At 37.9% G+C, this 12,960-nt stretch overlaps 1 protein-coding gene across 1 annotated transcript; it reads left to right on the top strand.

Moving 5' to 3' along the window:
* The first annotated feature begins 1,168 nt into the window (after positions 1-1,168).
* On the top strand, positions 1,169-2,053 carry LOC136843481 (histone-lysine N-methyltransferase SETMAR-like). Its single transcript, XM_067112016.1, has 2 exons — positions 1,169-1,387; positions 1,481-2,053. Exons 1-2 carry the CDS (start codon positions 1,169-1,171, stop codon positions 2,051-2,053), a joined length of 792 nt encoding a protein of 263 aa, XP_066968117.1.
* Positions 2,054-12,960: the final 10,907 nt, after the last annotated feature.

Here is a 12,960-nt window from a genome sequence, read left to right as displayed (position 1 = left end):
ACCCTAGATGTGAAGCGGGGTCTCTGTGTTTTCGTGAGCAGCACTCCTTCAATAGCCTCCGGCAGTCTGAAAACTGACAAAAACATCGCCGATGCATAGGACAGAGAAAAGGAATGCTTAAGAACACCCTCACTAGAGGTGACCTGATGAAAAACCTCCCTGTTGGATAGGTCTCTAATATTAACTTATAAGCCTTTAGGAACTGTTAATTTTGAAAACACAGCCTAGCCCTCTTCTCTCTGCTTTTCCCAGGACGTTCTTCTGGTCTTTGTTAGGAGTATATTAATACTAAAATAATGCAGGAGGTCGAACAGCAGAATATATATATATATATATATATATATATATATATATATATATATATATATATATATATATATATATATATATATATATATATACACACACACACACACATATATATATATATATATATATATATATATATATATATATATATATATATATACACATATACATATACATATAGATCTTGAGGAACAGGGTTCCATTGATACGTTCATGATGAACCGGGCAATACTGACCTCAAGTCAAGGCCGAACAGAGAGCTTGGAAGAGCATATAATTGAAAACTGCAATGAGAGAAGTAGGATGGCAACAGAATGGGGAAGAGGACTTCCTTAAAGGTGTCTGGAAGCTTCCCATTTCAAACCAACTCGCTCTAGAAGTGATGGTGTTTTTATGTAATGCTAAATGATGTGGTTTAGTACTTTTCTTTTTGTCATTAGGGTTGTGTAGACTTGTTAAGAAGTATTTTTACACCGTTATATATACCATTCATAAGGTACCTTTATAACCCATAACCCAGACACACATGCAGGTTCATATATATATATATATATATATATATATATATATATATATATATATATATATATATATATATATATATATATATATATATATATATATATAATGTGTGACAATAAAGAAACGAGACTGTGGAAGCCACACTTATGCCTCAATGCCAAATGGCTAACTTCTTATGTCACGGTGTTGTGCAACATCCCACCACTATTCTGCTATAATATTGTGCACCTTGCTCACGCTCTGCTTCTGTTTCAGGCTGTTGTGTATGTCCCTGCTGTGAGTCTTCAAGTGACACAAACGCTTCAAGAATGGCCACAAGGAGGTGGAGGGAGACCCCATGTCAGGATGGCCTTCCTCAATGAAAACAGCTGAGAACATTGACAAAGTGCAACAGCTGGTGGGGAGTGATCGCAGATTAACAGTGCAGATGAAAGTGGAGGAGCTCAACCTGAACAGGGAGCCAGTGAGAACCATCTTGGCACAGGAGCTGGGAATGTGGAAGGTGTGCACCAAGATGGTGCCAAAGCTTTTGTCGGACGACCAGAAGGAGAACCTGGTCAGTGTTTATTGAGGCTTGATGGAGTAAGTTGGGGATGATCCGGAGTTCCATGGCCGAGTCATCATAGGAGATGAGACCTGGGTCTCCCAGTACAACCCAGAAACCAAGAGACAGAGCCTGCAGTGGAAGACCCCAACTTCACCCAGACCCAAGAAGTCTTGCATGTCCAAATCAAAGATCAAGATCATGCTGATCGCATTTTACGACCAGAAGGCGTGGTCCATCATGAGTTCGTACCTCAGGGTCAAACAGTCAACCATCAGGTCCCCAATCGCCTCCTCCATGACTGGGTGCGGCGCAGCAGGCAGGCTCTGCGGAGGGACAATTCGCGGCTGTTCAACACCACACACCGTGCCTGCACACACCACACTCAGTGTGAGGCAGTTCTTGGCCAACAAAAGGATCGCAGTTCTTGACCACCCTCCTTATTCCCTAGATCTCTCACAGTGCGACTTTTGGCTCTTCCCCAGGCTGAAGACTGTGCTCAAAGGAACCCATTTCGCCTCTGTGGAAGAGATCAAGGCCACTGTGATGAGGGAGCTAAGGGGCCTCAAGGAGGAGGAATTTGCCGAGGCCTTCCTTGGGTGGCAGACACGAATGCAGAAGTGTATTAACTCTCGGGGGGGATTACTTGGAAGGGGACAGTGCACAATTTCTCTGTAGATTTTATAGTAAAACTGTTTTGAGATAAGTCTCGTTTCTTTATTGTTGCACCTCATCTGCTTCTTCTTCTTCGTTTAACGTGCTTTTTCCCATTTTTCATATGGGGTAAGCACAATGCCTTCTATTGAAGGACTTCTGATTTGGTGTTGGGGTAGGCCGTAGCCTCGATCGGCTGCCCTGCCTGACATCACTTAGACCCCGGTAGCACGTCTATATGTATCTTGCTTAATCTCCAGTTCCCTTTCCCCTAGCAGCGCGGAGACATGAGCGGTTTAGGCCAACAGTTCAAGACGTGTTATGTTTTTAGAAGATGTTGGAGTGGCTTTGTTTGTGTGTGTATTTGTCTGTAACACCCATTTGCTTTCAGCAAACCTATCCGTTGATTACATACATAATCCTGGGGTGTCTACACGGATAGCAAAGTGTCCGCCCTCTGACTTGCCGGCTGCGGATTTGAACCCGCGACACAGACTTCTTACGAAGTCTGAGTCCACTGCTCTATCGACCAAGCCATCGAGGCTCCCATTGTCGCACCTCATATATATATATATATATATATATATATATATATATATATAATCATGAAGCTACAAATGTCGCTTAATATCAAATTCACGCTACCTCGGGAATATCCCCGATGGGGAATTATCACCAAAGGAGATTTTATAAGTGATAATTGGACTGGTACCGCCGAGTCTCGAACCCACGACACAGATACTTATCCAGCGACTCCAGTCGATGTTCTACCCATTGAGCTATCAAGATAGCGACTCGGCAGTACCAGTCCAATTATCACTTATAAATTCCCCTTCGGTGATAATTCCCCATCGGTGATATTCCCGAGGTAGCGTGAATTTGATATTAAGCGGCATTTGTAGCTTCATGATTGTATATAAATCATGGTGTGATAAAAATTTCCGATATATATATATATATATATATATATATATATATATATATATATATATATATATATATATATATATATATATATATATATATATATATATATATATATATATATATATATATATATATATATATATATATATATGAACCTGCATGTGTCTGATTTATGGGTTATAAGGGTACCTGCTCGACTGGTGTATATAGCGGTATGAAAATACATCTTAACCAGTCTACACAATCCTCATAAAAAGAAATACTAAACCACATATTTAGCATTGCATAAAAAAAACCACCACGCCTCGAACGAGTTGGTTCGATATGGGAAGCTTCCAGACACCCTTAATAAAGTCATCATCCCCATTCTGCTGCCATCCTACTTCTCTCATTGCAGTTTTTCAATTATATGCCTTTCCAAGCTCTCTCTTCGGTCTTAACTTGAAGTCAGGAACGCCCACACATGTTGCCCGGTGCACCGTGAACGTATCAATGGACCTCCTGTTCCTCAAGATCTTGAGGATACAGAAACCGACTGAAACTTGAGAATAGATTCTGAGGGAGATATCCTATGAGCAGTGATGAGTGAAATCAGCAACGGTTTGCGTTTGAATATACTTGTTTGAGTGCCGTTGTATGATATTCATTTGGTCCGTGAATATTTGCTTTGGCAAATTTCACGCCAATATAAATCTTAGTCCATTGCTTCAGGTAGTGGGCCTGAATGTGTTATTGACAAGTTGATGTATTTTCTGTTTTTATGATTTGTGCAAAATGATAAAAAAAAGTCATGTCTTGCGCCTTAATCCTTCCTAAAGTTTGCCCTAAACTTTTGCTCATAGTTTTCAGTGGGAGTTGGTAGTCCCATGACAATTTCAGTTACTGTTAAACGAACTAACATAAATCAAGGGCTTATTAAAAATATTTGAAGTCACATTGACAATGGCTAGGCATCGAGGCAAAAGGAAGATAACATAACAATGCTATTATTTGAGTAATATTTACTATATAATTGTGGATTTTTATTACTCAGATTGTTTTTCACGAAATTGCGAATCTATTAGCAATGCTATTATTGCTAAACAAAAGATTTACGAAATCAGTGATAAAAATTTTATTTCCGTCCCATAAATGGATATTGAATAAACTATATCATAATGAATAATCTTGACTAACTAAAATTCACAGCTTTTCCATCCTACAATTGAATTATATATATATATATATATATATATATATATATATATATATATATATATATATATATATATATATATATATATATATATATATATATATACAGTATATTAAGATCGAATGTTACACATCTACGATGCCAATGCAAAAAAATCGGTTCCATAGTATACTGTAAGAATATTCTTACTCTGCAAAAGTCAACTTATTCTACAGCGCAAGTATATTATTGCTTGTGTTATTTTGCAACGTTACTTAGCCTATAAATAGGATATTTGTTTTAAAATTGCCCTGGAAAAAAGCTTTCAAATTGGATTTCGTTTAAATTAAAACTGACGTCAGCATACACCTGACACCAGACGGTAAGAGGAATTTTTATATTGAAAATAGAGCGATATGTGGAAAATGTTCTCTGATGAAAATTCTTGGAAAAAATGCTAAAGTTTTTTGCTGCTGTGACTCGGTTTTATAACTTTGGATATTTGACTTCGCAGTATTTCGTGACTACGACTTACGTTACATGCTGACAGACGGACACTTTAAACATTTAAGATTTAAATCAGGAAAGGAAATACATCTTCAGGCTGTCGAAGGAAACATTGCTACCTTTACAGAAAAGAAGAAATTATTTTCGCCTTCAATGGTTTATGAAATAATCACAGGGTTTTTTTTTTTTTGATGTGGAGAACGTCGTATTTAAAAGATTAATCTTCGGTTATAAGTTGTATGCTAGGTATGGAGGACAACTGGAGCAACTGAGATTGATACCGTTTCTCACGGGCTTTATTCATTTCTGTTTTGCAATATTGGTTTCATCTGTTGGTCATCATTGTCTCTCCGAAACTGGGTCGGTTTCAGTCTATGGCCTTATTGCGCCTCCATTTTTTGGTGATGGTAAAAGAACAGAACGCAATAAAAATAAGTAAAAAATGAGCAGAAGTTTCTTCGGCGCAGTCGAGTTTTCTGTCCGGTGGTGGCCTCAGCCACTGCCCATAAAACTCTTAGCCGCGGCCCATGAATCTCAGCCACGGTCCGGTGATGACCTATGCTGTTGGTATCAATAGCCCTGCCAGAAGTACGATTATGGCTAACTTTACCCTTAAATAAAATAAAAACTACAGAAGCTAGAGGGCTGCAGTTTGGTATGTTTGATGATTGGATGATGGATGGTCAGCATATCAATTTGCAGCCCTCTAGCCTCAGTAGTTTTTAAGATCTGAGGTCGGACGGACAGACAAAGCCGGCACAATAGTTTTCTTTTACAGAACGCTGAAGTCGACAATTTATGAAGTATTTAAGTCTAAATTAACCTCTTATCCGATCTTCTGTCCTTTTATTGTTACATTAGTACTTCGCATAATAATTAAGACTCCGCTTTATTACTGGGTTTAAGGGAAAATATTGACAAGTGAAAGATTTATATTGTTTGTGATGGATTTTAATCAACTTTCTTTCCACCTTTTTTGTGCCTTCCTTTCAGTCTCACTTTCTATTGCTAAAGTATTTTTTTTTCCTCTCATCATTATGGTGGGCCGCGTCTCAGGGACGGAAATTCCCTAGAGCTACCACCAGCCTCAGAAAACGTGACAAACATATTCCTTTCTTTTACAGTTATCAAGGGAAAATTATTTCTTCTCCTTGAGGATATTTGAAATTCAGTTTATTCCGTGCTATCATGAATAGTTTTCTACATTAAAAGACGTTTCAGACAAAAAAAAAAACTTATAACAATTTCTCTTTATTTTATTAAATTTGTAAATTTTTATAGTGATTCTCCTTTGTAAATTGTGTAACTAGATCATTCCTCTAATGGAAGAATGGAGAAAAGTCTTTGAAACGGTCTGGAGCCAAAAGTAATTTTGGAAAAGGGATAAAACTTTCATGATATGGATTCTTATTGAAGAACCGAATGGCGGTAATCTTAAGACCCAGATTGTCAATTAACTAACATTTCTGCACCTCCTTTCCGAGGGGGGTTTCTCCACCGGCGGAGCTCTTAGTATTAAGGATTATTTTTCATCTTTCGTCTCCCAGTTCTCGCCCTCTTCCTGTTTCCATTTCTCGTCTTAATTCTTAATCATTAACAAAACAAACGACCTTTTGTTTGGGTGAGTGGCAAGAAAATACTTTGCACCGTCACCTGCCATTGAAATAAAAAATACAATAATATTGAGGAGAAATATTGCAAGATTCGAAAGATAAGAGATTTCAGCATAAATATCGATCTGCTTTAAACGTGAACCCTGTGTTATATTCTCATATGCTAAGCTAACAGTTGAACTGTAAAACGCTCTGTTCGAATGTTCCAGACAGATGTCGTTAGTTGATATCCTTTGCGATTTCACTTCTTTTGAAAGTTCTCTTTATCATTTCCGTGCTGTTTCTAAAGTTTTCTTTATCATTTCCGTGCGGTTTCTAAAGTTTTCTTTATCATTTCCGTGCTGTTTCTAAGAAACACCACGGAAATGATAAGGAAAACTTTCAAAAGAAGCGAAATCGCAAAGGATATCGACGACAAAAGAAAGTATTCTTCATTTTAAGACAAAGTCCGAGGGGAAAAGTAACGTAAGCTTCCAGCGTGGCAGGTAAAAGTACATTTCACACTACTCAATTTTTACCCCAAAGGTTTCTTTTGATCTCATTCTGGCTCATTAATTTCCTCCTGACTTTTATCATATCCAATATTTTCGCGCATTGTATTCATATTCGGAAAAATCTACATTTAGATGTCTACATTTCAAGATGTAAGAGTAGCCAAGAAACAGTCTACTCGTATTGTTTCAAGGGGACAAGGCTGACCTCTTGAACTTCCAAGAAGACCTCTTGAACTTCTTTTCTTGGATACACTTGCCATTGCAAACCATTGTCCAAGCGGGAAATGAATGAACATCTCACCTTCCGAGACAGGGTTCGAACACAAGAGCGAGCACAACTTTAGTGTGTTCGTGAAACGAGATTGTTTTCATTCATTTCCAGCTCGGATATTGGCTTGTAGCGATAAGCCTATACAAATTTGTGTGAGGAATGCGTGAAGCTGATTGGTCACTGAAAGTGGAGGTGTATATGGAAAAGTGACCAGTGGATTTATTGTGCATATAATCAATAACCATATTCTGATGAAAAGCAAAAAATAAAGAGGAAAAAATGGAAGAAAAGGAAACAGCACTGGATGTAAATTAAAGCTATAAAGCCCGGGGGAGGGGGGAGCGAAGGGGAGGTGTTAGAAGGGAGAGCAAAAATACCCTTTAGTAATGCCTGCAGTTCTCCACGTGGGCTACCCAGTCGGCGCTTATCCTTTGACAAATATTATATATATATATATATATATATATATATATATATATATATATATATATATATATATATATATATATATATATATATATATATATATATATATATATATATATATATATATATATTGTTAGGATCTTTGGTGGTTCTATGGGCGGTACGGTAGTTACCTGTTTATTTATTTGGCTAATCCTCTCCCCTCCCCTCTTATTTTCACAGGATTGTTGACGTCTGTGGTGGCGTGGCGCCAACTTTTAGTCAGGTTCGGGCAGCAGTAGCGAACGGGTTGTTCTCTTGGGGGTGAGAACTTTTGAGTACCAGCAGCAGTTCGACTTTGAAGACGTTTCTTGGGCAGCCGATGTTTGGGCCCAGGCTGGAGCAGCGCACCAACGAAGATGGTTGTTTGTTGGCCGCAGGTGGAGACCCTGTCGGCGGTTTTGGCTCGGGTGCAGTGGCCCCGTGTCCTTTGTATTTTGGCGAGACGGCAGCAGGACGTCGTGATAATACGGCCTGTTGTCGTTAGTTGGTGGACTTCGCTGGAGATGGCTTTTTGTTTTTGTATCGACTGCTGCTGGTACTTCTTTTTTTGATATAAAGTAATATTGCTTTATTTTTGTGTTTCGTGGCCCGGACCTGGCTCATTTTGTTATGGCTTTTTTTTTTTATTTAAGATTTTTAAGTTTAATATTAATAAATCTAATTTTTATAACAATTTCCTGTATTTTTGTTATTCCTCCTTCTTTGTGTGTGCGAGCTGTCGATTAGCCAGAGCAGCCCCAATAGTTTTTCCATCTACAAAGATCCTGTGTTTTTTTTTTTTTTCTTACGGGCCGAGCCACTCGGTTCATAACATATATATATATGGATACCACGCCCCTCGCCCGCATTGCTTGCATCTGGTGGACATAACACGGGAGGTCGTTGCCTCCTTGCAACGATTAATGATGGTCTTGAAGACGTCGGTTGCCTCAGCACATTGCATGGATCCCAAGACGATGAATTAGACCGATCTGAATACAGTAATAGGAAGTGGCCAAGCCTGAAAGTGAAGACCTCTATCTACGGATGATAGATTTATGTATTAAATGTAACGGAAATTGACGTCTTTGAGAAGGTGTGGTGTCTTGTGAACATGTGTGCTTATCAAAACAAACAAACAGGCCAATATACAAGTGTTGCGGAAGTGTGATGCAGATGAGAATAGGCGTGAGCGAGAAGGAGAAATGAAAAATAAACTGGCCAAGACGAGGGGGGGGGAGGTGTTTTGCCACAAACGTCTTAAACTAGGATGTTTCAAATCAAATCTCCTCTATTAACGTTTCTCTGTTAGATTTTAGAAGACCGTGTTTTATAAAAGAAGAATCGTGAAACGACGAAAGTTTAATATTACTTCTTTGATACATTAGCATATTCATCATATATTCATTATTTCCACATGATGCATTTCAAAGTTGTCGAAGTGCTCACTTCAAGGATTTTAAATTAAATAATCATATTAAACTCCTGCTCCCTCGTAACTTTCAGATTTGATATGTTACTATTTTGGCTCGAAAAAGGAAGAGGAGAGAGAGAGAGAGAGAGAGAGAGAGAGAGAGAGAGAGAGAGAGAGAGAGAGAGAGAGAGAGAGCTTACATCTTGAACTGATAAATAATAAACAGTTTTAAGACGAAGAACTCAATGCAACTGGAAGACCAGATGCCTTCGAATGCTTGTAAATTCACATTAATGGAAAGACAATTTCGTGTTTCTCGTAATTCATTCATATTTTGGCTTTTCTCATTGGCCTGAGATACACCGTTATAATGAATTTACTGGAAAACTATGATAGTTTTTGTTATTAAACGGTAACTCCATAACACTGACGACAGTGGCAGTGCCATTGGTCGAATCTGTGTTATTGTTTCTCCTAACAAAGATAATAATGAATCAAACTGCATTCATTAAGTTCTGTCTTGATTAGTCATTATGAAAATAATATCCTGAATTTTAGGAAAACGCAAGGATCCCTAATCTATTCAGATGAATCAATGTCCACCTGCCTCGAATAATAGGTCTGTTCCTTTTACTGTAGCCCTTTTGTTAAAAAATCTAGAACTGTGTCGCTCCCAGTTTATTTCTTCTTTGTATTTACCTGTAAGTTGCTATACTTCGCTATTCTCTCACTATTTTTCTCTGGTTTTCTGGTTTTCACCTGTATTTATATGAAAAAAGTTAAGTACACCTCAGTTTAACCGGACCACTGAGCTGATTAACAGCTCTCCTAGGGCTGGCCCGAAGGATTAGATTTATTTTACGTGGCTAAGAACCAGTTGGTTACCTAGCAACGGGACCTGCAGCTTATTGTGGAATCCGAACCACTCTATAACGAGAAATGAAATTCTATCACCAGAAATAAATTTCTCTAATACTTCATTGGCCGGTCGGAGAATCGAACGCGCGGCCAGCAGAGTGCTAGCCGAGAACGAAACCAACCCGTCCCATGAAGAACTATGTGTTTACATGGAAGTTAAGGGGCATTCTAAATAATACAAATGATAAAATAATCTCGTTTTATTTGGCAAAGTCATCACTCACAGTCCACATTCTCTTTCATAATATCATAGCTAAGACCGATAGGACAGTGACCATTCTTCGGTCTTTGTTGGCTCAAGCCGTTTGTCCTCGAACTTTTTATCCCTCAGCTTGAATCGATAGGAATTTCATTCTCTTGGTCATAAAAGAAACGCTCGCTCATTGAAGTGCATTTTAACTTTTGCCGGTTTTATTTTACCACAAAACGAACGATAAACGTTTATCACAAAAGTTTCCGCAGGCTATCAAAACTGAAAATCTTTACAAACACTAAATAAAAGTTTATTTTTTACATCATTCATTTACGCATAAATGAAGCGTCACGAGTTTCCATAATGCTTCAAAAGGAAATTGAAACACCACTCTGGTGATGATGTCTATTATTCGAACAGAGCTATTGTTCATGCATTGTGATTGATCATTTGCTCAGAGCTTTAGATCCTTTTAGTTTTGAACATAAAACAAGGTGAATAGTAAGTACTTATTTTTGCCATATCAAGTTAAATCAGCTAATTTCCCCATTGTAATATTTTCGGTAAAGACTTTTTACATATTTGGTATAGAATTAGCAAGATGTAAAAGAGCTAGATTAAAGAAACCTCTAACTGAATTTACAAAAGAAAGTCAGACCGTGAGCAAGAGGACCGAGGCTAATGATGAAGCATTATGAGAGAGCAACGAAGGTCATCTAGCATAGGTCACGCCTTAGTTGAACTGAATTTATAGTATTCCAGAAAGTGAGGGTTGAGAAGTGTGAGCACTGATGACATTTGAAGCAATATGAAGGTAATTGAAAGATCTGAGTTTTTTTTTTTTTTTTTTTTTTGCTATAGCTATGATTTCTATAAATAATGGGAGTTTATGAGTGATATCTAACTTTTCGGTAGCCCAAGATGATGTGCCTTCATTTCAGCGAAACATAAAACTTAGAGTCGAGGGTGACACCAAGTAATGAGAAATAACTGAAGTGTGGAACCTTATGCGAGATCTGCTTGTCACTAAAGTCACAGATTTCATTTGCTAGATGTAACAGATACCATTTAGATAGAATTCGGAGAGGGAGAGAGAGAGGAAAATATAAAGTGAAAGATGATTCCATTGTTGTGTGGAACACTGCTTGGACCCTGAAAATTGTCCGTGAAGCGAACTATATATAATTAAGAGGAAATGTTGTTGTATAAATGGCACCGAAATGAATTCTTTGGTCCATATATGGGCTATTTCTGGTATCCCATAATTATAGCGATTGATATCGTGAAGGGTGCATATTTATGTGCGGAAAATAGTGTGGAAAGTTTTGCTTTAGTAATTCTGTTTTTACTTTGAACAGAAATACATTTTGTGTTTAATTTTTATGTGAAGAGGACGAAGAACTCGAGAATTCTTCTCAGTCGGATAAACCAACAAAGGGAAGTACAAGTAATATAAGCAACGATTAACGATGACTGGGTTATGGAAATACTACACATACTACTCACACAAAAAAAAAATCTTTGTAGCTACCCCACTTTTCTTTTAATCCGTTTCCTACTTCCTCACTTTACGTTCATAAAGAAAAGTTGGTCCAACGTGCCATTCAGTGGAGGCTCCCATTTTATGAACACATTCTACTTTCTCCCCCGTTTCTTTTATTCTGCGACTCACCTCTTCCTCTGTCGAACCATGGTGACAGTTCCTCGTTGGACGAGTCGGCAGAGTTCTCGGCTAGCGCTCTGCGAGGCCCGAGTTCGAGTCTCCGGCCGGCCAATGAAGAATAAGAGGAATTTATTTCTAGTGATAGAAATTCATTTCTCGCTATAATGTGGTTCGGATTCCACAATAAGCTGTAGGTCCCGTTGCTGGGTAACCAGTTGGTTCTTAACCACGTAAAATAAGTCTGATCCTTCGGGCCAGCCCTAGGAGAGCTGTTAATCAGCTCAGTGGTATGGTTAAACTAAGGTATACTTGAGTGGTGATGAATTTACTGGTCTTAGCACACTCCTGGACAGACTTCTCTTGGGAATGGATCAGCTGTTAAAAACTAGTTTGAGAACAGGATGACAGAATTCGCTCCTTGATAGAATCACTTCCTCACGTTTGACTGATAGTGACAGTAGTGACAGATTCCAGAATCTTCCTTTTCTATGCACAACTGCTCTTAGAAAATAGCCTGGCCTCATTTCAGTGTACATTATAACTTAGGTCTCACCTGAGTACGAAGAAACCTGATATCTCGAACTATATGTTATCAATCGTTTATGCACCGCTAATCTTTGCGTCGTAGATCCATCAGTCTCTGCAAAATAAGATTCATTACAGTCATTACATTTTTTTATATATACCGCAATCAATTTCTACTTTTTTTTTTTTACTTAAGTGAACATTATCAGACAAACTATGGAAAATAAACACATTGCCGAATTTGAGGTGATCAGTATCTTTCTTTTTTGTGTTTTCAAAATAAAGGAGTGTTATTTTGTTATTAAAGTGTATTTGTGTATTAAAATAGAGAAGTCTTTAACATATTTTGGTGGAAGCGTGGACAGCTTTCTCGATAATACATGCTGGGCAGAATAATTAATTCAGTTGTTAACATGTTACATAAAACATTTTATTAAGATGTTCTCGTGAACATACGGTACCTTAAGTACGCTGCGAAACAAATTGTAGCAACCTCGATCTTCACCGTGGAATCTTAATAGAATTGGTTGAAGCGCCCTTCGTACATTATACCTAAATTGCGAATATTATCGTTCAGCCCATATTTACTATTCAGAAACCTGCTGAATATGCAAGAGATCACCCCGGCAGCACTGAAGGTTATTTTCGAATTCTTTTGAGAGCTTGCAGGTGCAAAATAAGTCTCGTTTACTCTCTATTTACTTGATTTTTAGATACTCTTATGGAAATTATAACAGAAGAGAAAACTTCTTTGTAGCCAAGTTGGATCTTGTATATATTCTTTT

This window comes from Macrobrachium rosenbergii, chromosome 11, assembly GCF_040412425.1.
Source record: "Macrobrachium rosenbergii isolate ZJJX-2024 chromosome 11, ASM4041242v1, whole genome shotgun sequence".
Taxonomy (NCBI): Eukaryota; Metazoa; Arthropoda; class Malacostraca; order Decapoda; family Palaemonidae; genus Macrobrachium; species Macrobrachium rosenbergii.
This window is presented reverse-complemented; position numbering and strand designations above follow the sequence as displayed.

Excerpts from the sequence above, each read along its gene's own strand:
- LOC136843481 (XM_067112016.1), top strand. The coding sequence starts at position 1,169 with ATGTCAGGATGGCCTTCCTCAATGAAAACAGCTGAGAACATTGACAAA. Across the intron at positions 1,388-1,480 it reads ACGACCAGAAGGAGAACCTG|TACAACCCAGAAACCAAGAG; the intron begins GTCAGTGTTTAT and ends TGGGTCTCCCAG.